This window comes from Meriones unguiculatus, chromosome 4 (genome assembly GCF_030254825.1).
Source record: "Meriones unguiculatus strain TT.TT164.6M chromosome 4, Bangor_MerUng_6.1, whole genome shotgun sequence".
In the NCBI taxonomy this organism is placed as follows: Eukaryota; Metazoa; Chordata; class Mammalia; order Rodentia; family Muridae; genus Meriones; species Meriones unguiculatus.
The window spans coordinates 8,347,862-8,370,403 of NC_083352.1; the positions used below are offsets into that span (position 1 = coordinate 8,347,862).

The 22,542-nt window shown below is 49.6% G+C and overlaps 1 protein-coding gene across 2 annotated transcripts in view; it reads left to right on the forward strand.

Moving 5' to 3' along the window:
* The first annotated feature begins 3,455 nt into the window (after positions 1-3,455).
* Positions 3,456-22,542, forward strand: part of Tmem255b (transmembrane protein 255B) — a 36,449-nt gene continuing 17,362 nt past the window's right edge. The window contains exons 1-6 of one of the 2 annotated variants that reach the window (XM_060381414.1): positions 3,456-3,676; positions 9,213-9,355; positions 12,038-12,100; positions 18,228-18,317; positions 21,289-21,369; positions 22,246-22,331. In XM_060381414.1, coding sequence (XP_060237397.1) covers positions 12,098-12,100; positions 18,228-18,317; positions 21,289-21,369; positions 22,246-22,331 — 260 coding nt within the window. In that variant the 5' untranslated portion in view covers positions 3,456-3,676; positions 9,213-9,355; positions 12,038-12,097. Of the gene's footprint in view, positions 3,677-3,862; positions 4,128-9,212; positions 9,356-12,037; positions 12,101-18,227; positions 18,318-21,288; positions 21,370-22,245; positions 22,332-22,542 lie in introns of those variants that run through there. The other variant, XM_021653049.2, reaches the window with a different exon arrangement.

The following is a 22,542-nucleotide window of genomic DNA, read 5'->3' on the forward strand; positions in this document are numbered from 1 at the left end:
TCCCGTTTCCTGGAGTTTGCGCCAAGGCAACCGGGCATCTGGTGCCCACAGACCCCTGGTCAAGCTCCTGTTAGCCCCAGCTCCAGCCCCAAGGCCCCTGCCTGCCTGGTTCCTGCAGCTGCGTGTACACCTGCCTGTTCCTGGCCTCTGTTCTTGGCTGAGCTGGAAGCATGCCCAGTGTCTCTTTAGAGGCCATCTGCCTCCACATCCGCACCCTGACCAGGGTCTGGGCTCCTTCAGGGCCAGGCTAGGGCACCTCTGCTTGCAGTGCTCAGCTCCTAGCCAGGTCTGAACCCTTGGCACTCAGATCAAACATACCCTCTCTCTGCCTCTCAGGTGGTTTAGATTCCATGGGCCCTTGGATAGTTAGCAAAGTTGTGGCAAATGCCTGGGTCCTCATGGGTAGCAGATAAAGCCAGGCTGGGCTGCTGGGGTCACGGTGTGATTGGCTGGACCCATTCAGACAGTCCGAGGCCCCTTTCAACCTCCTCACATTTCCCAGAAAAGCTGCTCTCTTCCTTCACAGGCCTTGCTGGCTCTGTGGAAATTGGCACACAGAACAGCTGCTATGATCTGGGAGGGGACAGCACTTAGGACTCAGCTCCCCAACAGCAAAATAAGCCTCCTTCCTCCTCATCCTGTGAACAATTGGTGATCTGGGAAGGAGCTCTGTAGGAGTTCCGGAAATGTTCTTATTTTTAGTTGATGTGACTGGAAATCTCTCCACACTGCACTATGCCTCAAAAAATAAGCAAAAAAAAAAAAAAAAAAAAAATGCCTCATGGAAACCTTCCAATGAGATGAGTGATGTGTGTTAATGCATATATACTGCAAAGACTTCTTTGCACCCTCACACAAATACCAGGCAAGGTCCCCTGCCTGTAGCCCAGGCTAGCCTTAAACTCATGAAGACATTCCTTCCTTCTGAGTACTGGGGTTACAAATACGAGACACCATTTGCAGCTTAATTCATGATATTTGTATACTCAATGACATTTATGTACTGGCCTCAGCAACCAGGGTGCTGATCCTTCTGGCTGCAGAACCCCCGTTACTAGTTAGGGACTAGCCTCACTGTTCTGGTAGTTACAAGCCAACCTCAGTGCTCAGGTGGTCATTTACCAGCTTCATCACTCCGGGTGTTTATGTACCGGCCTCGAGGCCTCTGAAAGTCACATGTGGGTTGCAGCATCCCTTGAAGTCATGAACCAGCACGCTGTGTCTCTGACCTAGCCATGTCTCATATCTCATATCTCTGATATCTCTCTCCTGGTCAGGCCACTGTCTCCATTTATTGGATCGTGATCTCATAACACAGGCCTTGGCCCCTACAATGGCTTCCCAGTGGTCTAAACAAACCCCTATGTTCCCTATCCCATTCCTTAGAAAAGGGTCAGAGACCTTTTAGTTTATCATATGCTAGATCTGCGCTCTGTGGCATGCTGACCTTCTCCAAGCTGCCAATGTCTGAGCCCTGGAGACACACCCTATCTTGATATTACAGCATCTTTATCTGCGCTGTCCACTGATATGCCCCCAGTCCCCGAAACAGTGTCTAAAACAAGATGTTCAGGAAGTGCTGAGGCTGGAACCTGCCTTGCACTCTCTGTGGTCACATGAGATAGCACTCTCCCCATATTCTGTCTCTAATACCTATTTAGATTGAGCTGAATGGCTCCTTCACTTCCTGTGGCTTCCCTGGGAGGCTTGGCTTCTTTCTTCTCTGTTGATGGACATTCCGTTCGGGACCATCTGTGTTGCTGTCACAGACTGTGGAGAACATTTGTGGGCACCGTTTATGCTACTATGTAAGTTTCTGTGTCTCAGCAGGTACCTATGAGGACTTCAGGGGTTCTCTGCAGAGGCCACCTCGGCATAGCAGTAATTTTAAAAGACTCTGGGTGATTCTGGCAGCACCGGCAGCATAGACCCATAGTTCTTCAAGGACTTCCCTAAGGCTCTGTCCCTGGACTCCTCTTACAGCCTGCTGGCTTGTGGGAATATCATCGTTGTGCCTTCATCTTGTTTGCTGAGTGCTTATACCGAGGCAATTCACCCCCCACTCCCACTGTATGTTCAGGTTTCCAAGTTCTCTTCATTGTTAGCAAGCTAGCAAGCAGGGTTCCTCCAACGGTCTCTGCTTTGGTTCCTTCTTCAGCTTCCGCCAATGATGGACTGTGATTGGCGCTTGAGCCAAAGGAACCCTTTCCTTCTTAAGTTGCCTTTGGTCATGGCGTCTTTACCGAAGCAATAGAATCCTGACTGAGACATGCCCTCTGTACCCACTTGCTTCTTGCAGCCCTGCCCCTTCCTCCCACAGCAGCCTTCACTCAGCCTGCCAAAAATGACCTAATTGTCAACTGTGTCTTGCTAAGGAAACAGCATTCAAGTGCCTTCCCTGCTGAGGAGCGTTTGATTTCCATAACTCTCTCACCCTCCCTCCTTCCTTCCCTTCTGTGTCTGTTTTTTGCAGTTAGGGATCAAGTCTTAGCCTCATGCATACATGCCACGTCAGTACTCTGTCATTGAGCTGTGTAAGCTTTCTGCCATTGAATGCTGTACTCCTGATTCTCAAAATATCTTTAATAAGTACTAATAGTAATGTAAATGTAATGCAAAACAATACATTAATAGGCTACTGCTGCCACGCACGTCGCCTAGTTTTTGTATTTTTGTCAATTTGACACAAGCTAGAGTAGTCTTTGGAAGAGGACCCTCAGCTGAGAAAATGAGCCCAGCCTGTCACCTGTGGGCAAGACTGCAGGGCATTTTCTTAGGTAATGATTGATGGGGAGGCCCAACTCACTGGGGGAAGCACCGCCCCTGGGCGGGTGGTCCGAGGTGGTGTAAAAAATCAAGCTGAGCAAACCATGAGGAGGAAGCCAGTGATCAGCATTCCTCCCTGGCCTCTGCTTCAGTTCCTGCCTCGGCTTCTTTCAATGGCACTGGGGTCAGGCATGTAAGCCAAGGAAACTTTAAAAAAATTTTATTTTTATTTTTTAATATTAATTGCAGTTTATTCACTTTGTATCCCAGCTGTGGCCCCCTCCCTCATCCCCTCCCAACCCCACCCTTCCTCCCTTTTCTTCTCCCATGCTCCTCTCCAAGTCCACTGGTAGGGGAGGTCCTCCTCCCCTTCCACAAAGAAACTCTTTCCTTCCCAAGCTGCTTGGCCATGGCATCTTTATCGAAGCCATAGAAACCTAACTGAGATATGCCCTATCTAATCACTCGTTTCCTTGTGGCCCCTCCCCCTCTTCCCACAGCAGCCTTCCCTCAGAACTTTAGTGTTGTGGGATCTAAAAGCCGGGGTGAGAGGGTACCGGGAGAGCTCCACAGCCCTTAGTGCTAGGTGAGGACACGCCCACAACAGAACCTGAGAGTTTCCAAGCTAAGCCTCGGACCCACCAGAACCTCAGCTGGGAAAATGCCGCCATCTATCATGTCACCTGTGTGCAAGCCTGTAGAGTGTTTCCTAATGATTGCTGTGGGCGGGCTCAGCTCACTGGGGGTCTGAAGTAGCCAGGAGCTGGGTTCTCTCCAGCACCAGTGTAGGAGCCCTGGGCCGCACCTGCTGAGTTTCTCTGCTTCCCTCCATCTGAGCCTCCCAGTTCTTGGTCTGTGGCCATCTCTGATGGAGGCTTGGGCTCGGGCTAGCAGGACAGTATTTCTTCAGGTAAGTTTCCTCCTCCCTGGGTCTGTCTTCCATCTCTGGTAGTGAAAGCTCAGGGTCTTTTCCTAGACTCTTAATTTCCAGGGACTGGAAGGGGACTAGGGGGAGGAGAAAAGGAAGAGAGAGGAGGGGAGGAGGAGGAGCAGGCAGGCACCAGGACCTAGGAGGGAAGGAGGGAGGTGTAGGAGATGGAGGGGGCAGAGGGGATAGTGGAGGGAGAAGGGGACTGACCAAAGGAGAGAGGAAGACAGAAGAGGAGATAGACGCGCCTGTGGAGCCCAGGAGAGCAGACCCAGGACTGAGCTTCGGAACTGCCCCTGGGCCTCCTGAAACCCAATCACCTAAGCTGACAAGAGCAGCCTCCAGGCGGCTGCCTTAGAGCACTGCCCTCCCAGTGGAATGCAGCCGCTCCCGCCGCCAGTGCCAGGCCCCCTGGCTCTGCTGGATACCACAGGTTAGCACCACTGGCATCTCTACTGCTGGCAGGCAATCTGGCGGGCCCAGGAGCTGGGTAACATACAGGTCTCCAGCTGGTCTAAGGGGGGGAATAGCCCTCACGGCCCCAGGCCCAGGACTCCTTTGGGACTTGGGGCTGGGGACTCAGGTCTGGCTTCTTGGGCTTTGAGTTCATGTGGCACAGGCCACCTGTCCCCTGGTGTTTCACCCTTCTGCTGCTTACCCATATACCCACTGTTCTGTTTCTGTCCCCGACGTTAGTTATGTTTTTATTAAGAGACACAAGTACTTTTCAGCGGCGCGCCCCGTGCCCGCACCTTTCCAGTCCTACTGTATTTACTTCAACTTCTAAACTTTTCTGGGAAATGTTTGTTTGAAAGAACCAGGGGAAGCTTGCCACCCGACAGGGAGAAAGGTGTTCGGGTGTTGTGGTGCCGGCAAGGGCTCCGCCCGCTTCATCAGCCAGCCACTCCATCTCTAATTGTTTGATTTCCCTCATCAAGCCTGAAGCAGCTGAGGCCAGGTCTGTCTGGGAAAACAGGAAACCTGTTGCAGGCTCTGGCTCCAGCCGCTTAGGCTTGGGTGCTCTTCTGGGAGGTAGCCAGGCCCTGGAGGGATGTGGGGCATTGTTCCTAGAGGGCAGAGGGTGGGGGAGATTTTCAAACAGAAAAGACTTCCCACCTTGGGAAACCTGGTATGGGCTTAAGGGATCAGATTGGGGTTGGGGTGAGAGAGCGCATGATGAGCCTTTCAGAACAGATCCCATAGACACCGTCTCTGGGAAGGGTCGCCACCACCCTTCACTGAGACACTTTGTGACTGGTTAGTGCTGTTAAATAATAACTAAGGAATTTGGCTTCTTTCTAAGCGAAACCACTGTGTGCTCCCCTCTTTAAGGCCAGATGCTCTGTGGTCATCCTATTCATCTTCCTTGTAAGCTGTAGCTAGCTAGTGTTGAATGACAGCTGCTATATCAGCAGCTGCCACTGTTGTTACATTATGGGGACTTGGCGGTTTTCAGTTGGTCTGACTTACTCTTTTCTTCTGGTAAGGAACTCCAGACTTTAAAATGGTCTGTGAGAGTTTTTTGTTTTTTTTTTCTGTTTTTTTTTTTTTTTTTTTAATGGAGACAGAGTCTTAAAAGTCCGTGTGGCTCCAGGCTATGACTATTTTATGTCAATGCTTCTTCTTTGCTTACATCTTGGAGTGATGCTACATATGAAATCAGAACCTGGTGACTGGGCAGTGCCCAGCCCTGGGCTACTCAGGCACACTTTACACCTGCTACAGGATATGCCCTTGTAGGATCTCCCAGGCTGGTCTCAAACCCCCCAGGCTCAAACAACCTCTCCGCCTCAGCATCACCGGTGTCCGAGACTGGACACAGGCCTCCACACTGCAGCCAGAGAGGCCGCAATGAAGAACCCTGCTGACTCTGGTCCTGCAGGTCGGGGTGCCTCTCCCTGCCTCAATGAAGTGGAGAACATGGTCCAACACAGAGGACGGTCTCCTGTCCATCAATACCTATCTGTACCTTTGGGGCAGACCAAGTGGAACTATAGGTACCCGGGTCAGCAGTTCTGGGCAAGACAGGCAGAGACCTGGAAAGGAGCACAACATTTAAAAAATGAGGGGTGAGGCTGGGATAGGTGGGCAGAAAATGGCCAAGCGATATGCTGAGGTGTGAGGGGACGGGCTACCTGCAACTGGACAGGCAGGAGCACTAAACAGCTGAGGAAGTAGCCAGCAGCTGGCCTGACGGCACACTCAGAACATCCCTGGTTTTTATGTGAGTGGGACAGCTTTCCCAGACAGGCTTCTAGGACCTCCTACTCGCCTCAGCCAATCTGGTTGTTGCCATTTCTCCCTCCACCCAGGTGAATGAAGTCTTTTCACTTACTCAGCCCCAGGTGCCATGGCCTCCCAGTTTGAGCTGGACACTGGCATCCTGAGAGCGAGCAGCAGGGCCCTGCTTGGCTTTCGTCTTCCTTGTGAGCCTGCTCACAGCGCTCATCACGTGGTTTAGCGGCCATGTGCTTTCTACACACAGGGCGCTAGCGCCTTGTTGATGGGATGAGGGACACAGGAGATGGTGCAGCAATTGTCTGGGTGTCTGTCATATGTGAAATGTCTTTTTCTCCAAAACCTGATGTAGAAATGCTTGCATCTGGGGATCTCAGACACCCCTGCCTTCTTGTCTGGGACTGTTTTTTCTTTTTTTAAAACTTATTTTTATGCCATCCTGAGTACTGAGATGTATTTATAAAAGGCACTTTGGGTAGAACTCTCCTTTTGCCCTGTATTTCTGGTGTGAGGCCATTAACAGCAGTACAAGTAGCCGGAAAGGAGTGCTCAGCTGCCCTGTCCCTGCAACCATGCGACTTTCCAGACCTTGTCTTAGCCTGGGCACTGTGGACAGAAATGCTGACAGCCTTGCCCAGCTTGTGTTTCTAGGGGGAGGTCAGACTAAGGTAGGGACTGGTAAAAGGGCAAATGCCTATCAGAGACATGACTGCGTGAGAGTAAAGTTTCAAGGGCCTGACCTCTGGCCAAGTGGCTTTTTTGCAGGTCAGAAGCTGTAGCTCCTTAACAGTGCTAAATGCCACCAGTCTAGGATGCCATGCTAATGAGCCAACCCAGAGGACATGGTCCGGTGCTGTGGGCTGGAGCCATCCTGGATATTTCTGTAGAAGGGTCCACGCAGACCTCAGCCGTGCGGCATCATTATTAGTTGTTTGGAATGTGATTAGTGTGATGCACGTAGGGCGGGGGGCGGGGGGCGGGGCAGTGAAACCCTTTAGGGTGAGAAAGCATCTACTGGTTCATTCTGTGCCCGTCTGCTGACATGGCGAGGTCTGACCAGGTGGCATCTAGGCCCATCCTATGGCAGGTGGCCCCAGCCTCCTTGGCTTGCTCCTGAGGCTTAGTGTGCGCAGGTGCTGACCAGCTCTTGGTAGGGCTGTGGGCACCGTGGAGAAGCAAGGGTCTGCTCCAGAGCCTACCACATTCTGCGAAGGGTGCTCTGTGCCCTGTTTCTGGTGCTTTCAAAGACAGGTGTTGCCTTTGCCTCCTGCTGGTCTACCCTCACAGGCCCAAGCCATCCAGGGTGGGGTCTATTCAGCCTTACTTGCTACCCCTAAATTTAGTCAGAGGTTGTGGACACTGGAGAAAGTGGAACTAGAGTTTCTCCAATCTCGCTCACCCTGCTGCAGTAGCTTTCCAGGCCCCCTGTTCCTTCACCACCCAGGCTGCCCATTTGCCACCCACCAATGTCAGGGCGCTCTCAGGGCCAGCTGGACTACTCCCAAACACCCCAGGGCTTCCTTTTCTGGGTGGTGTTTCCATACTCCATCCTGAATTCTCCTTGTCCCCTGGTCCTATCAAATGAAGCACTTTATAAAGTTTATATGTACCATGGCTCATCTTCTATATAGTGGCCTTCTATCCCAAGACTGAAAGCTTCCAGTAGGGGTAGGGTTCACCCTGTGTTCATGGCAGCATGTCTGGGACCTGAAGGCATCTGTACATTCTGACTGCTCAGTTGAGTGAGGGATGGGGAATTTGGGGAATGAATGTGAGAATGGGGAGGAAACATGTGGGTGAGTGGGGGAATGAAGGTGACATTCACGTGAGCCCATAGACTGAGCTAAGGCAGATACAAGGGTCCCCTGGGCCCTGGACATAAACCTTCCTCTCAGAGAGGCAGAAGAGCAAGGACTGGAAGTGGGAAGGGAGCCTGGACCCATATGTGAGGCCAGGACTTGCAGAGCCTGGTCAACAGGAGTTCCATCATCTTCCACCCCTTGGGGACCTTAGAAGCAGTGAGGCCAGAGGTAACCCTTGTGTTCCTGAGAGCCTGTGATTTCTGTGTTGGGGGATGGGTAGATATGGTCCCTCTTGGGGGCTGAAGGGTAGTTTAGAATGAGATGCTCAGGAGAAACCTCTCCTACCCTGGTCTGGAGAAGGGTGAAGAGACTGAATAGGGATGAACAGGGCCTCTGGAATGGGGTCTTGTTCCTGGAGACGTGTCTTTGCTGGGTCAGATAAAAATGGCTTTGTCCAGTCAGCTAAGTCATTTGGAGCATGAGCAGTCATCCGAGTCTTGTTAAAATTTATGTCTTGAGTTTGTAACAGTCTCTGTCTTAAGGGTCATAACCTTGGCTGGTGTTAAGCTTCACTGGTGGGATCAAAGGTGTGTGAAATCTTCAAACAAGAGCCTCTCAGGACATGAGATTTGCCCATTCAGATCCAGTGGCCATTTGATGATAGGGTTTCAGGCCGTCCTGGAACTCACTCTGTAGACCAGGCTGGCCTTGAACTCAGAGATCCACCTGCCTTTGCCTCCTGAGCACTGAAATTAAAGATATGTGCCACCATGCCCAGATCCAGTGGCCATTTGACAGGAGGTATGCTTGGGTAAGCAGGCTGACTCCAGATGAAGCAGGTACTGTGCTGTGTGTATACACATACAGGCACACATGAGTACACATGCTTGCATGTCTACACACACTCACAAAACATTGACTTGAAGGACTCTGGACCAGGATGAGGCCACCAGACTTTTCTTCCCCTCCACTTCTGTGTGGAGACTTCTGTTTGCCTGGCTGGATCAGAGTCAAACATGCCTTCTCACTTGGCTTTGACCATAGCCTGTGGTTCAGGTGTGGCTGTGTAGTGATTAGGGGGAGGCAAATGCGCTCGACAGTCAGAGAAATAGCAGGTGCGACTTTCCTGCCAGGTGGGTAGGTCTGAAACCAGAAGCCCCAGTCACTGATGGTGGGGTTGGGGCGGGGTGTGGACTCTGGGGCTCAGCTGCCTCTGACACTTATGGCATATATATGCCTCCTCCGTTCCCTTCTCTCCTTGGACTCTCTGGCTTCAGGCAGTGGCCCCTGGCTAGGCTCAGGGCTGTCAGGAAGGGAGGAGGGGCAGGCTGCTCACCTGGCTGGCCCAGCTGGGACCAGGCTGCCCCTTTGTTGGTAGAGGACAGGTGTGGCGCTCACAGGATTCCAGATGACTGGGCCTGGAGCATAGTGGGTAATCGGCCCACAGCTTACTAACACCCTTCTTTTTCTCTCCGCAGAGGGCTTTGCAAGGAGAAAGAAGATCTCTCTGTGGTTTGTGGGCTCTCTGCTGCTGGTATCCACCCTCATCCTGACTATCGGCCTTGCCGCCACCACCAGGACAGAGAATGTGACTGTGGGCGGCTACTACCCAGGGATCATCGTGAGTCAAAGGCCTATGGTAGACTGGGCAGGATATTCAGTGTTCTGTGAAGAGAGACACATTCCCTGCTTGTCCATGGTGTCAGAAATTTCCGCTGGGGAGAGGGGGCCATAGTCCTAGGAAAAATGATCCCAGCCCGATGATCCTCTAGTATCTGAGAGTGTGCTCTGCAAAGAAAGAGGACTGAAGGCTGCTAGTCAGAAGACCCTAAGAGAGGCCATGTTGCACCACGCTCACAGGCCAGTGTCATCATAGGGCCCCTGGAAGCAAAGGAGGAGAGGGTGTGGCTTGGTGATGGTAGGCAGGGTTCAGGGCCACAGAAGGTTACATAGTAGAGGTGGGGAGGGGCCAGAGCCTCCAGCTGTCTGGAGAAATGGCAACACACTCTCCGCAGTACCCTGAAGGACCAGCCCTGCTGCTCCTGGACATTAGCCCATGCAGAAACCCCAACATAATTCTTGGAAGATGGGCTAGTGGCTTTGGGAGCCTCAAGGGGAGGATGTGGATTGAAACTGTTGTTGATGCTACCATTGAAAACAAGAAGTCGTATAGCTGTGCTGACTTCCCACCAGAGGGTAAATGACTCTAGGGACAGTCAACAACTTGAGCAAGGCATGTCTCTTAGCCGGCAGCGTCTAAACACACTTTACTGTTCATTTTATCTTTATATGGTTTGTTTACACACCTTGTTTACATAAGTCGTGTTATCTACCTGGATATAGTTCACAGATAACCCTGTGTAAAAACATCAATGCAGGAAAAGTTTTGCTGTCACATTGCATGAAGCACATACCAGAGACGCAAGCCTTACACAAGGCTCTTCTGCCACATTGCCTGGGCAAGGAGAGAATCCTGAAATTCCCAAGCAAGAGTGTGTGAAGGTGCAGAACCTCAAATTCTCTGAAAAACACGAAGATCAGCCTCGATCAGTAGTCAGCTGCTTGTTCTCCAGCTACAGTTGTTTGAGATTCTCACCTCTGGAAGCTCTAGTTTCATTTTGATAAAGCACCCTGGCAAAAATACAGTGTAGGGGAGAAAGGTTTTATTCTTAGCTCACAATTTCTGGGTATGGTTCATTGTTGCTGGGATGTCACAGTGACAGGAGCTTGAAGCAGCTGGTCACGGCACATCCACAGTCAAGAGCAGAGCAGAAGGATGCATCCACGATCATTGCTTGCTGTTTGTGTCAAGCTTGATCCCTCCATTCTTATATAGTTCAAGACCTCCTTCCTAGGGAATGGTGCTGCCCACGATAGGCTGTCACTTCCTACATCAATTAACTTAATCTCAGTTTTCTACAGATATGCCCACAGGCCGACCAAATGTAGACAACCCTTTGTTGAGACTCTTTCTCTGGGGAGATTTTTGTTTGTGGAAGGTTGATAATCAAAGCTAACCACCACAAGATGATATTCCAACCTAACAGTATTTCTGAGGGAAACGAGCAAAGGATATGGTGCCCTGGAGGGCAGGCTAATGCAGTATTAGCCAGAAGTAGCTTTGTCTTAGACTTTGTGTCTTCATGGAGACAATAGCGACATTAGAGAAATGTGAGGAAAGTCAGATCAGAGAGACACTGCATTCAACTGAGATGAAGGGTGCCAGCCACCTCACGAGGAGTGGCCTGGCTATGGAAAAAAAAATTTTTGGGAAAAAAAATTCACATTAAAAAAAAGTCTGCTATTTGTGAACCCCAGGTAAGGAGGGTGGCCTTCAGCAGCTCAGTACTTGGAGAGATACCATTCTTCATAGTCAAGACAGACAGGGCCTCTTGGGCTTGACCCCTCAGACTAGCACAGGTTCGGAGCAGTGTGTCCAGAACATCGCTAGAGCTCAGGTCCAGGCTTTAAGATGAGGACAGGTTCAAGCACAGGACCCTAACAGCTGACTGAGCCTCTGCCTGGGAGAGCTCCTGGACCCCAAGCCTCCACACTGCCTTTCTCCATGCCCAGGCTGCCTGCTGTCCTTGCTCCAACCTGAAGACTCCAGTGTGGGCAAGGTCTTGGTCTTGGCAGCCCTTCTGCTGAAACATCATACGTTACACCTGCCGAGTTTCTGTCCATTCTTCTTGGGCTGCCTGGAGAGGGCATGTCAGAAGGTCAGTGTGTGAGGGCTCCAGGTCCCTACAAAGGCATTCTGAAACTTAACACCTCATTCCTGCGACCAAAAGGTGAGCTGATGTCATAGAAGCATCGGCTTCTGCCCCACCAGTGGGCATTAGAGGGTATGCTGTCCCTCTCTAGGGACCACCATGCTATGTGGTGGTAGTGGTCTCTCTTCTCCTGACAAAGTATTTCATTTCATTTCATTTTTTAAATGACATGGTCTTGTTTGGTAGTCCAAGTTGGCCACCCTCCTGCCTTAACTTCCTGAGTGCTGGGATTACAGGTGTGGGCTACCACATCCAGCTGGGCAAAAAATTTTAAGGGTGAATTATTAAATATTTAAAAATTATTTAGTTATCTTGATGGGAGGGTAGCACATATGCTATGGTACATATATGGAGGTCAGCAGAATCTCTGCTTCTACCATGTGGGATCCTGGGGGTTAAACTCCGGTCATCAGGCTTGCCAGCAAGTGCCTTTACATACTGAGCCATCTTGCCAGCCCCAGGCATTATTAACTGTGATGGGTCAGTATGATGTTAATCAGTCACCTCTCTTGTTCTTCCTTTCGTCTCAGCTGGGCTTTGGGTCCTTCTTGGGAATCATTGGCATTCACCTGGTGGAGAATAGAAGACAGATGGTAAGAAAACTCATTTCTCTTTCAAATTTTTGTGGTGAGTGTCAGTCCCTCAACATAGGATGCTACATTCACATCAGTCATCTGAAACCCTTGGGCCCTCAATATTCTACAACCCAAGACTCAGGGCCTAATTGGTGCCATTCATAACTTGGTCTACACGAACCCCACTGAGGACCAGAGAGAGGTAGGGATAAAAACGGAACAGGGAACGCTAGGGTAGATGCTAGAAACATAGCCACTGTCCTATTGCGGTGAAGAGACCCTGTAATCAAGGCAACTTCTGAAAGAAAACATTTAATCGGCGGCTCGCTTACAGTTCCAGAGGTTGAGTCCATGATCATCACGGTGCGGGGCATGGCAGCAGGCACAGGAAGGGATGGCGCTGGAGAGCTAGCTGAGAGCTTATTTCCACAAGCACAAGGTCAGGGTGGATGAGAGAGAGATATCAAGCGAGCTAACTGGGAGTGTTGTGGGCTTTTGAAACCTCAAACCCTCTTCCAGTGACATACTCCCCCAACAAGGCCACACCTCTAATCCTTCCCAAACAGTTTCTCCAACTGTAGCCCAAGCATTGGAATGTATGAGTTATGGGGACATTCTTACTCAGACCACAATAGTAGACAATGAGATGATGATGTTTATCCAAGTTCACAGACTATCAATAGCTGTGCAGTACAGGGCGCTATGGACTGTATTTGTTGGTGCACTGTTGTGGATTATTGATGTAAGAATAAGTGGTTATCACTTTCCTGTAGGTCCTGTTGGGGTGCTCTGGAGGCTCTCTCTGTCTCCATCCCTCCATCCCCTGTACCTTCCAGGGGTAGCTTTACAGACACATAGCACATGCCTTGGTTTTACATGGGCGCTAGGGATCTGAACTTGTGTCCTCACACTTGCATGACACGTGCATTACTGCCTGCGCTGTCTTGACAGCTCCAGCTTTCAGTTTTGGTGGAGTTTTAACACTTCCATTTCATTCAGTATTTTGATCCACTTTAGTGTGTATGAATAATAGAAAGCAGAGTTTCTAGGCACTCCTTTGTATTTTCCTCACTGTCGGAACACCATTTGTTGGAGTCCATTTTTTAAAATAACTATATATATATTTTATTTTTAAAAGTTAAAATTACATAATTTCATCCATTACCTTCCAACCCATCCCGTTTATACCTACCTCTTTGCTTCCTCTTGAAATCATGGCGCCTTTTTCTTTTATACATATATGTGTACAAAAGAAAGAAAATATATTATATATAAAATATATATTTTATTTTATATTTTATAAAATATATATAAAATGTATTTTTTATATATATTTATATAACATATATTATACATATATGTATAAAAGAAATATATATAAAATATAAAAACTTTCTAGGATATATAGATATACATCTATCTATATCTATCTATCTATATATCTATAGATATACATATATCTATATATCCTATTAAGTCTCTTTAGTGTTACTTGTATGTGTATGATTTTGGGGCTGACCACTTGGTATTGGATAATTATTTAGGCAGCTCATCGCTCACGAGGTCCCTGTTTCAGTATACCTTAGTGTGCTGGATGGCTCTAAGTCAGCTCGATGCAGCAGTCATCTGAGCTAAAGAACCTCAATTAAGTAAAGGCCTCCACAAGATCTGGCGGTAGGCACACCATGCCATTTTCTTGAACAGTAACTGTTGTGGGAGGGCCAAGCCCATCGTGCCACACATGGGCTGGTGATCCTAAATTCTATAAGAAAGACTGAGCAAGCCATGAGGAGCAAGCCAAAAGCAGCACTCCTCTCTCTCTCTGCATTATGTTAGCCAAATAAACCCCTTCTTCCTCAAATTGCTTTTTGGCCATGGTGTCTCATCACAGCAATAAAAACCCTAAGGCAAGTTTGTAGTTCTTTGTGTGATGGGTATCAATGACATTTCCCTGATCCCTGTGAGCATGGTACGGTATACTTACTTCTGCAGATCTTGCTCAAGCAGCCATATTGTTTCATCATGGGTGGAGCTTACCTGTCGTTTCTAAGAGGAACAACCTCACCGTAGATTTCCTGATCCTCTGTCTCTCGGTCTTTCTTCTCCCTCTTTAGCAGTGCCCAGATGGACATTTCACCCCTATTGACCATTGTTCATGGTGCTGGAAGATACTCCGCATGACACTGGAGAACACTGATATTGATATCACCCAGCTATAAACCCTGTGACCACAGCTGTGATCTGACTGTGAGCTGTACTCGTACAATAGTGGCACAAATGTTGTGGGAATAACCAACCATTATTTAAACATTGGATTTAAGGCACATTCCATGAGATGGAATCCATACATTACACTTCTAAACAGGCCAAGAACCTTATGAAAAACCTACTAAGGAAATTTAAAAATGTATCTGGAATTGGCACTTTAAACCTGAGCTGATTGCAGGTGCTGTAGTACTGGGGAACTGAGCCACTCTAGACTTCAGTGCTGACTTGGGCAAAGCTGGGACCTGAAGGAGTTATCTAGTACAGAGCTGGCTACAGTGAGCATTCAGAAATGGGAGCCACTATTTTGTATCTTCTGGGGGATTTCAGGTTGTTCCAGGGGGATGGCCTCAGGTTGGGCCACTTCAGCCAAAGACAGGGATAACTATGCTTCAGCCGTGTAGAGTGTTTTTCTTCTGCTTTCTCTTTATTTTAAATTTCACTGTAGAGAAATATATGTATAAGCATACATATACATACGTATATGTATAAGCATATGTAAAAGTAGACCACATAGCTTGATACCGCCATGTGTACCCTCACCTAGCCGTCAGTTCAGAGTGATCTTTTGTCTCTTCTGTACTTCCCTTCCCATGGGAGGCTGAAGCAAATCCAGACACTTATTAGATTTGTGCTTGCTCCAATCTGTCCACTCCGAGAGTGAAATCTAATTAGAAATGATCTCACTGTTATCTCTGCCTATTATGACAATCTCCAGTGGAAACAAAAAAAATAAATAAATAAAATAAAAATAAAAAAAGACTTAGGGAGGACTCTTCTACACCAAGGAGAAGTCACATTCCCTGGAGAGGGCTCCTGCTACCCGACAAGGCTCTAAGCACTACCTCCTCCCTTCCCATGTCCCTTCACTCAGTGGTTCTCAGCATCCCACTGACTCAAAGACGATACTTCTGTGTCTGCAAAGAACAGCACTATCAATCTGAAAGAAAATTCATGTGGCAATTTGTCATAGCAACTGGGTCTGTCCCCTGTGAGTAGAGCCTACCTTCAGGCAGGTGTGGCCTGTATGTTCCTTTGGAATCCCAGGAGGATGAGTCTGTCTGTCTCTCTTAATTTCTCTCTCCCGTCTTTGTCTTTCTCTCTTTGTGTTTCTGTTTATCGCTGTCTCTCTGTCTCTCTCTTAGACTGGCACACTGAGGGGTTTCTCTCTGCTTCTTCACACATGTCCATGGGATCAGGGGAAGGGAATGAGAACCCTGGCTGTGTTTTTCTCTAGTGCCCTTTGACCCAGACCCAGCTCAGTCATTCCATAGCTGTGTGGTCTACTCTGTCTCAGCTGGCTTGGGCACTGCCAGGCACCATGATGGCCACAGCAGAGATGCTGGTTTCCTGAACGTGGGACACATGGGGTGCCCAGCTCTGGCTCTGTTTTTTTGGAAGGACCAGGCTCTCCAGATCTTGCTCCAGAAAGCCAGCTTCTGTGCATTTTTATTTCAGCACCTGGAACAGCTCCCACCATAGCACCCGTGCTGCAGGGTGACAGCGCCTGTGCTGGGGACATTGGCCTGACACCTGCTAAACAGATGATGATTTCTTCCCAAGTGTGTGGGTGATCCAGTTGCCCACTGCCCCTGTGGCGTGCCTCTTTGGCCACTGCTCCTTCCTCCTGCTATCATGGCACAGCCCTCAGGTTCTGGGATGAATGGCAGTCTGGAGGGTGAAGAGGGCAGAGGGCTGGTCAGGGTAGCTCTACCCTGATTGGCTGGCAGACACTATGGAAGAGAGCATCCAGCATTGTCCAAGGGTAGCATAGTAGCCCCAGAGGCTACAGGGTAAGATTTTCCCATTAGGAAAGACTCCAAGTCGTCCCTGGGAGGTATGATTTGTGTCCCCGGCTGGCAGGACTGGCTGTGACAGCTGGGTGGCAATTTGGGGGATAGAGAGAGCTCTTCATCATTGTGTGATTTGAATGGATTGAAGATGTGGAAGTGACAAGACTGGCCGTGTGAAGTTTTGCTGGAGTCACAAACTAGGCACACATGTGGCACAGGTTGACAGCTCCTTGTGGGAGGAGCTGAGTTTCCCCTCAGCAGCTGTCATGGTTTTCACCAGGCTGTGCATTCTGATGTTGGGCAGAAGGCTAAGGACCCTGGGGCTGAGATCCATTTCCAAGGCTCATGGCCTGCCCATGACTGCTTAGTAATGCTCTGCCCCTCTGGAGGCAGAGGTGAGAGTGGCTGACTCCAGCTGCTGCCTTGGCTCAGGGTGGTTGGGAATCTGTGTGACTAGATTTAGGATGTGGGTCTCACACACCAGAGAGACGTGGATGGCACACTGGGAGGGAGCTTCTGATTTTGCCTTCCTTACAGCAGAGTTCTGACTTTTAGGTTCATGGAAACAAAAAACTGAGCTGAGTAAGGAGGGAGTGGCAGTGTCACCAGAGTGTGACATCATCAGTGCATGGACCAACCCAGTGCCTGAGAGTTCTCGCTCTATTGGGGCTAAAGAGAGACCTGCTTGCTGTATTTGCTATTTCTTCCTTCTTTCCTGTTCCTTTCCCCTTTTCTTTTCTCGTTCTTTCCCTTTTTCCTTCCTTTTCCCTTTGTTCTTTCTTTTTCCCTTCTTCCTTTTTCTCCTCCTTGCACTCTCACCCTCCTTTTCTCCCTCCCTCCCCTTTTTGAGGCAGGGTCTTACTGTTTAACTCAGTTTACCCTTAAACTCACTCCGTAGACCAGTCTGGCCTTGAACTCAAAGCTCCACCACCTTCTGCCTCCCACATGCTAGGATCTTGGATGTGTACCACCATGCCTGGCCTTTGCTTGCTAGTTCTTGATGGCTATCCATCTCCTTTCTTCCCTGTGGCTGGCAATCCCAATGGCTTTATGCATCGCTCAAGACTGAACACCAAACCCATACACTTTGACAGATTTCCCTGCTGGGGGAGGAATTGTAAATAAGGAGGGGATCCCACATGGATTTTAGGAGGTAGAAACACCCAGGAAACTCTCAGGAAGAAAATGCAGATTTCTTTGTTTGAGCTAGGATCTCACAGTGTAGCTGAGGCTGCCTTGAACTCACAATCCTTTTCCTCATCCTCCTGAGCTCTGAGAGTGAGTTCATTACCACACTCAGGTCCAGGAATCCCTTAAGTTGAGTTAATTCTCCCATTTGCTTGGTCAATCTGGAACTGTGCCACAAGAAAAATGGGAAAAAATGTGGCCAACAATGCTAAGGTTTTTAGCCTTACTAATAGAGAAATAGAAATTGAAATACTAAGAATCCGAAATGTAAATTGAGGCAAACATTTTTAAGCACCAATTTCATGTCATTCTGCATGCAAGGAAGTAAACACTATTGTCAGTGGCTAAGTATGTTTATAGGACAGTGTAGCAGCCCTTCTAAAAATTTTTAATTGCTAAGAATCTAAATATGTCAAAGTACTGGGTTATAATATATATTCAAGGAATTCATCCTACAGAAATACCCATTTATGAACGTATTAATCTTTGTAACAAACATAGCATTTGGAATGTCTACAGCAGACAATTTAACCATCCTGGGTAGGTACTGGGTTGTTTGTGGCCAGATGAGACACTGGCCCCTGCAGGCAGGCGCGGTGCAGAATTAATCTGGTTATGTTAGAGGCCTAGAGCAAGTACTCACGTGTGCATGAAAACGGGAACACGTGTGCAGAGGTGAAGGCATCAAGTGACCTCCACGCAGAAGTTGCCCTTGTGTCTCATGGTACAGACCCATGGAGGGTGCCACATGGGTGAGTATGTGGCTGAGCCTCTGGGGCCCATCGATGGTGTGTGTAAGTAAAACGGTGATGGTCTGAGAAGGGCACCATACCCCTCCACTAGGGCTCTGATTGGTGTTTTAGGCTGACACCCCACCCTCTTCCATCTTCTTCCTCTAGTTGGTGGCGGCCATCGTGTTCATCAGCTTCGGTGTGGTGGCGGCATTCTGCTGTGCCATAGTCGACGGCGTGTTTGCAGCACGGCACATCGTGAGTACCGCCTTTGACCACACACGGTCAATTGCTAGGGCTCAACGTCCATGTGAGAAACAAAATTTCAGTTGTGGAGCTGGGCTCTGACATTGTCACACGGGCTTCAGGCGGGCTGGCTGCCATCGCTATCCTTTTCTTGCTGAGTCTGGCTCCCGCACCTTGAATCCTCTGCCTCCCGCAGGTCACATGTGCACAGCAAACACCAACACAGAACACACAAGGAACACACGAATACAAGCACGCACAGCAGGCATAAACACACACACGGCACACACGGCACAAACATACAACACCCACCAAGCACAATCACACACCCCACACACAGCTACCCACAACACATCCTTCATTATTTTAGTTACTTCCCAACCCCAGTCCTCCCCAAGCACTAGGGAACCCTTGTCCCCGCTCCTCAGTTCTGGAGCTCTGTGTCCAGAGTTCCAGCTGACCATCCTCAGCACTCTCATCACTCTTAAGGCAAAATGCACCACGAAATTTCAGACTTTGCTCATGCATGAGTGTATAGTTTCATAGTCTCTCATCAAAGATTGTTGCTTAATGTGGGGCTAGATATAGAAAATATCCTTTTATCTATAAAGAGGTCTTTAAGGGAATGTGGCGGGTCCCACTAGTGGCACGGTTACGGATGGAGTGGATGACGGCGCTGCTTGTGTCTGCAGAGCTGAACTTTGCCCCCACAGTGAACAGGCACCCTTATTCACCTGTTTAGCAGCTGCAGGCAGGCTCCTAGGTGCCATAGGCAAACGATGAGCCAGCCAGGATTATGGCCTAATGGAGGAGACCCAAACCATTAAGAAACAAATGCATATAGTGTGTCGTGCGACATACTATGCTGTGATGTGTGTTGTAACATGGATGACATGGTACAATATAGAAGCACAGTAGAACATGATATGTAGAGGGAGATACAGTCTAGAATGTGGCATGAGAGAATGAGGCTATGGTGGCGTTGGAGGGCACGGGAGAGAATGAGGTGAAGTGGAGTGGGACAATACGGACAATGTGGTAGGGTGCGATCTGAACGATACGTGATATGCATGATGTGGTATGGTACAGTGTGCCATGACACAGAAGACGACACATAGCATGATGTGCTGTGACGTGCTCATATGATGTAAACGCGTGATGTGAGGTCTGAGTGACGCCATTATGGCATAGCGGTATGACTTGTACCATTTTAACCCGGGGGGGGATTCTGTGCATGTGTGTTTGCATGTGTGCACACCTGTGTTCGGCTGTACACCTGTGTGTCACTCTCTCAGCACCTGCAGTTGGGTGTCCAGACATCTGGCCTTCCCTGGACAGGCATAGAGACTACAGTGCCCCCAAAAGAATGTGCCAGCCTGGCCTCTGGATTCCACCCCTTGTTTGTTTGGGGAGGGTTTTCTCAGTGCTGTGCCCTCCCAGCTCCTCAGTGTTTGGGAGAAATCGCTTTCCAAAGACTTCTGTCTCCAGGTAAGCAAAGTCTCACGTCTGCAGCCACAGAGGTGAAAGGACTTTGCTCACCCTTTCTGGCTTCGTTGGTGAGCAGAGTCCGGAAGGCAGCCCCTCAGTGCCTGTTTGCCTGGGGACCCGCCTGTGTACTTGCCTGCATGAATCCACTTGAGCATGCCTATGTGTTTATGTCCACCTGTATGTACATATCTCTGGGTGAGATGGTAGATTGGTCTTGGATCTCTGAAGAGTGGCCAGGATAGCAGTCCAGCAGAGTGTTCAGATGAGCGGCACCAGCCCGACCCACAGCATTCCAGTCACTCACAGGCCTTAGAGGCCTGGTGTCCTATGGTCAGTTACAGTCCTGTGGCGGGGGGGGGGGGGAAGGGGGGTAGGGTGGTGTTGGTGGCTCACTGAGGTCCACCCTTCTGAGGCCACTGGTATCATTTAGGTACCCTCCAAGCTTCCACCACAAGGGAAGATGGTGTGAAGACTCCATCCCCATTTCACACTGTCATGTGTCCTGGGAAAGTCCAAAGGGGAAGGATCTGAGCCTTGTCTTCTGGTGATGAAGGCCAAGTAAGCCTGACCTCCCTGAAGTATTGTCAGAGCTTAAGAGGCAGCTGTCAGGTCCCAGCTGTGGCCTCCTGTCTCACTGCCTTCCTGTATCTCTATCCCACCTGCTCCTGTCATGTAACAGCTGGGGCCGATGGCTCTGCCTCTGGTCTGTCAGCATCCTCACCCAGCTGGCACACAGGTGCTGTGCCCCACCATAGCTGCTTTCCAGAACTTACTCATGACTGTCTTGGTTCCTAGACTCCTCATAGGTCGGAGAAATTCCATTGATACATAGTAATGAATCAAAGGCTCACTAACAGATGACATGCCTTCGTGACACTTTACAAGTTTCAGGCCCCAGCTATCTTTCTTCTGCCTACCCATTAGTCTGCTCCACCCCTCCCCTACCTCCACACAGCTCTGGCTTACCTGGGCCTCCATGGTTCAGCATGATATTGGTTCCATGAATGTTGGAGACACAGGGGTGGGATTGTGGTGAGCCAGGATGTTGATGAGCTTATGTGTGGTGGTGGGGCATGACATCCGGAAGGAGGGATGGACGACTGGATGTATAGACGATTAAGTGACTGGGTGAGTATGTGGGTAGTTTGGATGGATGAGTGAATCAGTCCCAAACCTCTCTTGTCCCCTTCCTAGTAGAATACCCTTGTTTACCTTTTAGAAAGATAGAGAAGCCTAGTGCTCCTGGTGAGGTGTAGAACATCCCTCGGCCCATTTGTCAGCAAGCCCCTCATCCCTGTGATGTCTGCCCAGCAGGTAGATGGAAAGTGTCTGTAATCCTCTCTCCTGCAGCCTTCTGGATGCCACACAATTGCTAGGGCTGGCAGTAACTTGTGTGGCCTCGGTTCTATTCCAGTCCATGGGGGGCAAGTCTGCAATGGCCATTCCTGGTTGGGGATGACCAGTCCATCCCATCTACTTGTATTTATTTCTCTAGGAACCGAGGCCTCTCAGCGCAGGAAGGTGCCAGTTCTACTCCAGTGGGGCTGGGTACTTGTACGACGTCTATCAGACAGAGGTGAGTCCCTTTGCCAGCGTGGTTTCCCTATCCCCCAGATCTTCTGCATCTGGTTAAAATGGCTGTCTTAATTCTCACAGATCTTCTGCTGTGTGGCTATCAAGGCACTGAAAGCTAGGAGCCTTGACAGCTCAATGCCCGGCGCTCTCTTTGGAATCACAGCTGCGTACTTTCCTCTCTGACACAGTGTTAGGATTCATCTGTCCAGCTCTTCGTGGTCAATTAGCATTCCAATTAGCGTTTTCACTGACTTAATCACTGCCACGAAACGCTGGGATAACACATATGCAGTGTTCAAGGCACCCTCTGGCTCGCCCTGGGCTGGGGCAGCTGTGGTGTGACCTCATTCTTTAGCTGTCAGATGCCAGGAAGAACAAGTGCACACAGCAGCTGACCCGTGAGACCAGCCCAGGTGGGCAGGCCATTTGTTGCCTCCGCTAAATAAGGCTCCTCACATCGAGAGCCAATGCCGGGGGGCAGGAATCGGGAAGGGAAATGGGTAGTAGATTCTCTTACCGATATGCTCTGGAATCTTCAGAGCTGTAGAAGGTTGAAAATACGTGCACTGGGCATTCCAGAAGAGAGAGGTGTCTGTGTGGCATGTGCACAGGAAATGGAGAGTTCTGACAGCCTTGCCCGGCCCTGCCCAACCCTGCTGTGCACTGCCCAGTGCTGTCCTGTCCAGTCCCATCTCACCCTACTCTGTCTAGTTCTGCCCTGTCCAATCCTGCCCCTGCCTCCCACCCCATCCCACCCTGCCCTGAGCCAGGGAGGGTCCTGGCAATCAGCCCTGCTCCTGAACAGGAGACGGGCTTGTATGTAGGCTGCTGGCTGTCTGGGTAGGATAAGCTATGAGCCTGCCTGTCTCTACCCCAGGTCACGTGCTACTCTTTGAACGGAAGGTGCCAGCTTAGGGTGAGGAGCAACACGTGCTACTGCTGTGACCTCTACCCCTGTGGGAGGTAAGGCCGCATTGGGAGTCTGTGCAAACACACACAGGCATGTGCACAGCGAGACCCTGCACAAGACATCTGTGCACGAGAGAGGCCCCATTTCTCCCTTCCCATATCTACTTGCATTTTCCACTTCTCCCCTCTGGGTCTCCTTTCAGCATCAAAAAGGGGGAATTCTTGGAGTGACTGAGTTTCCAACCAGGAGCACGCACAGTATTCG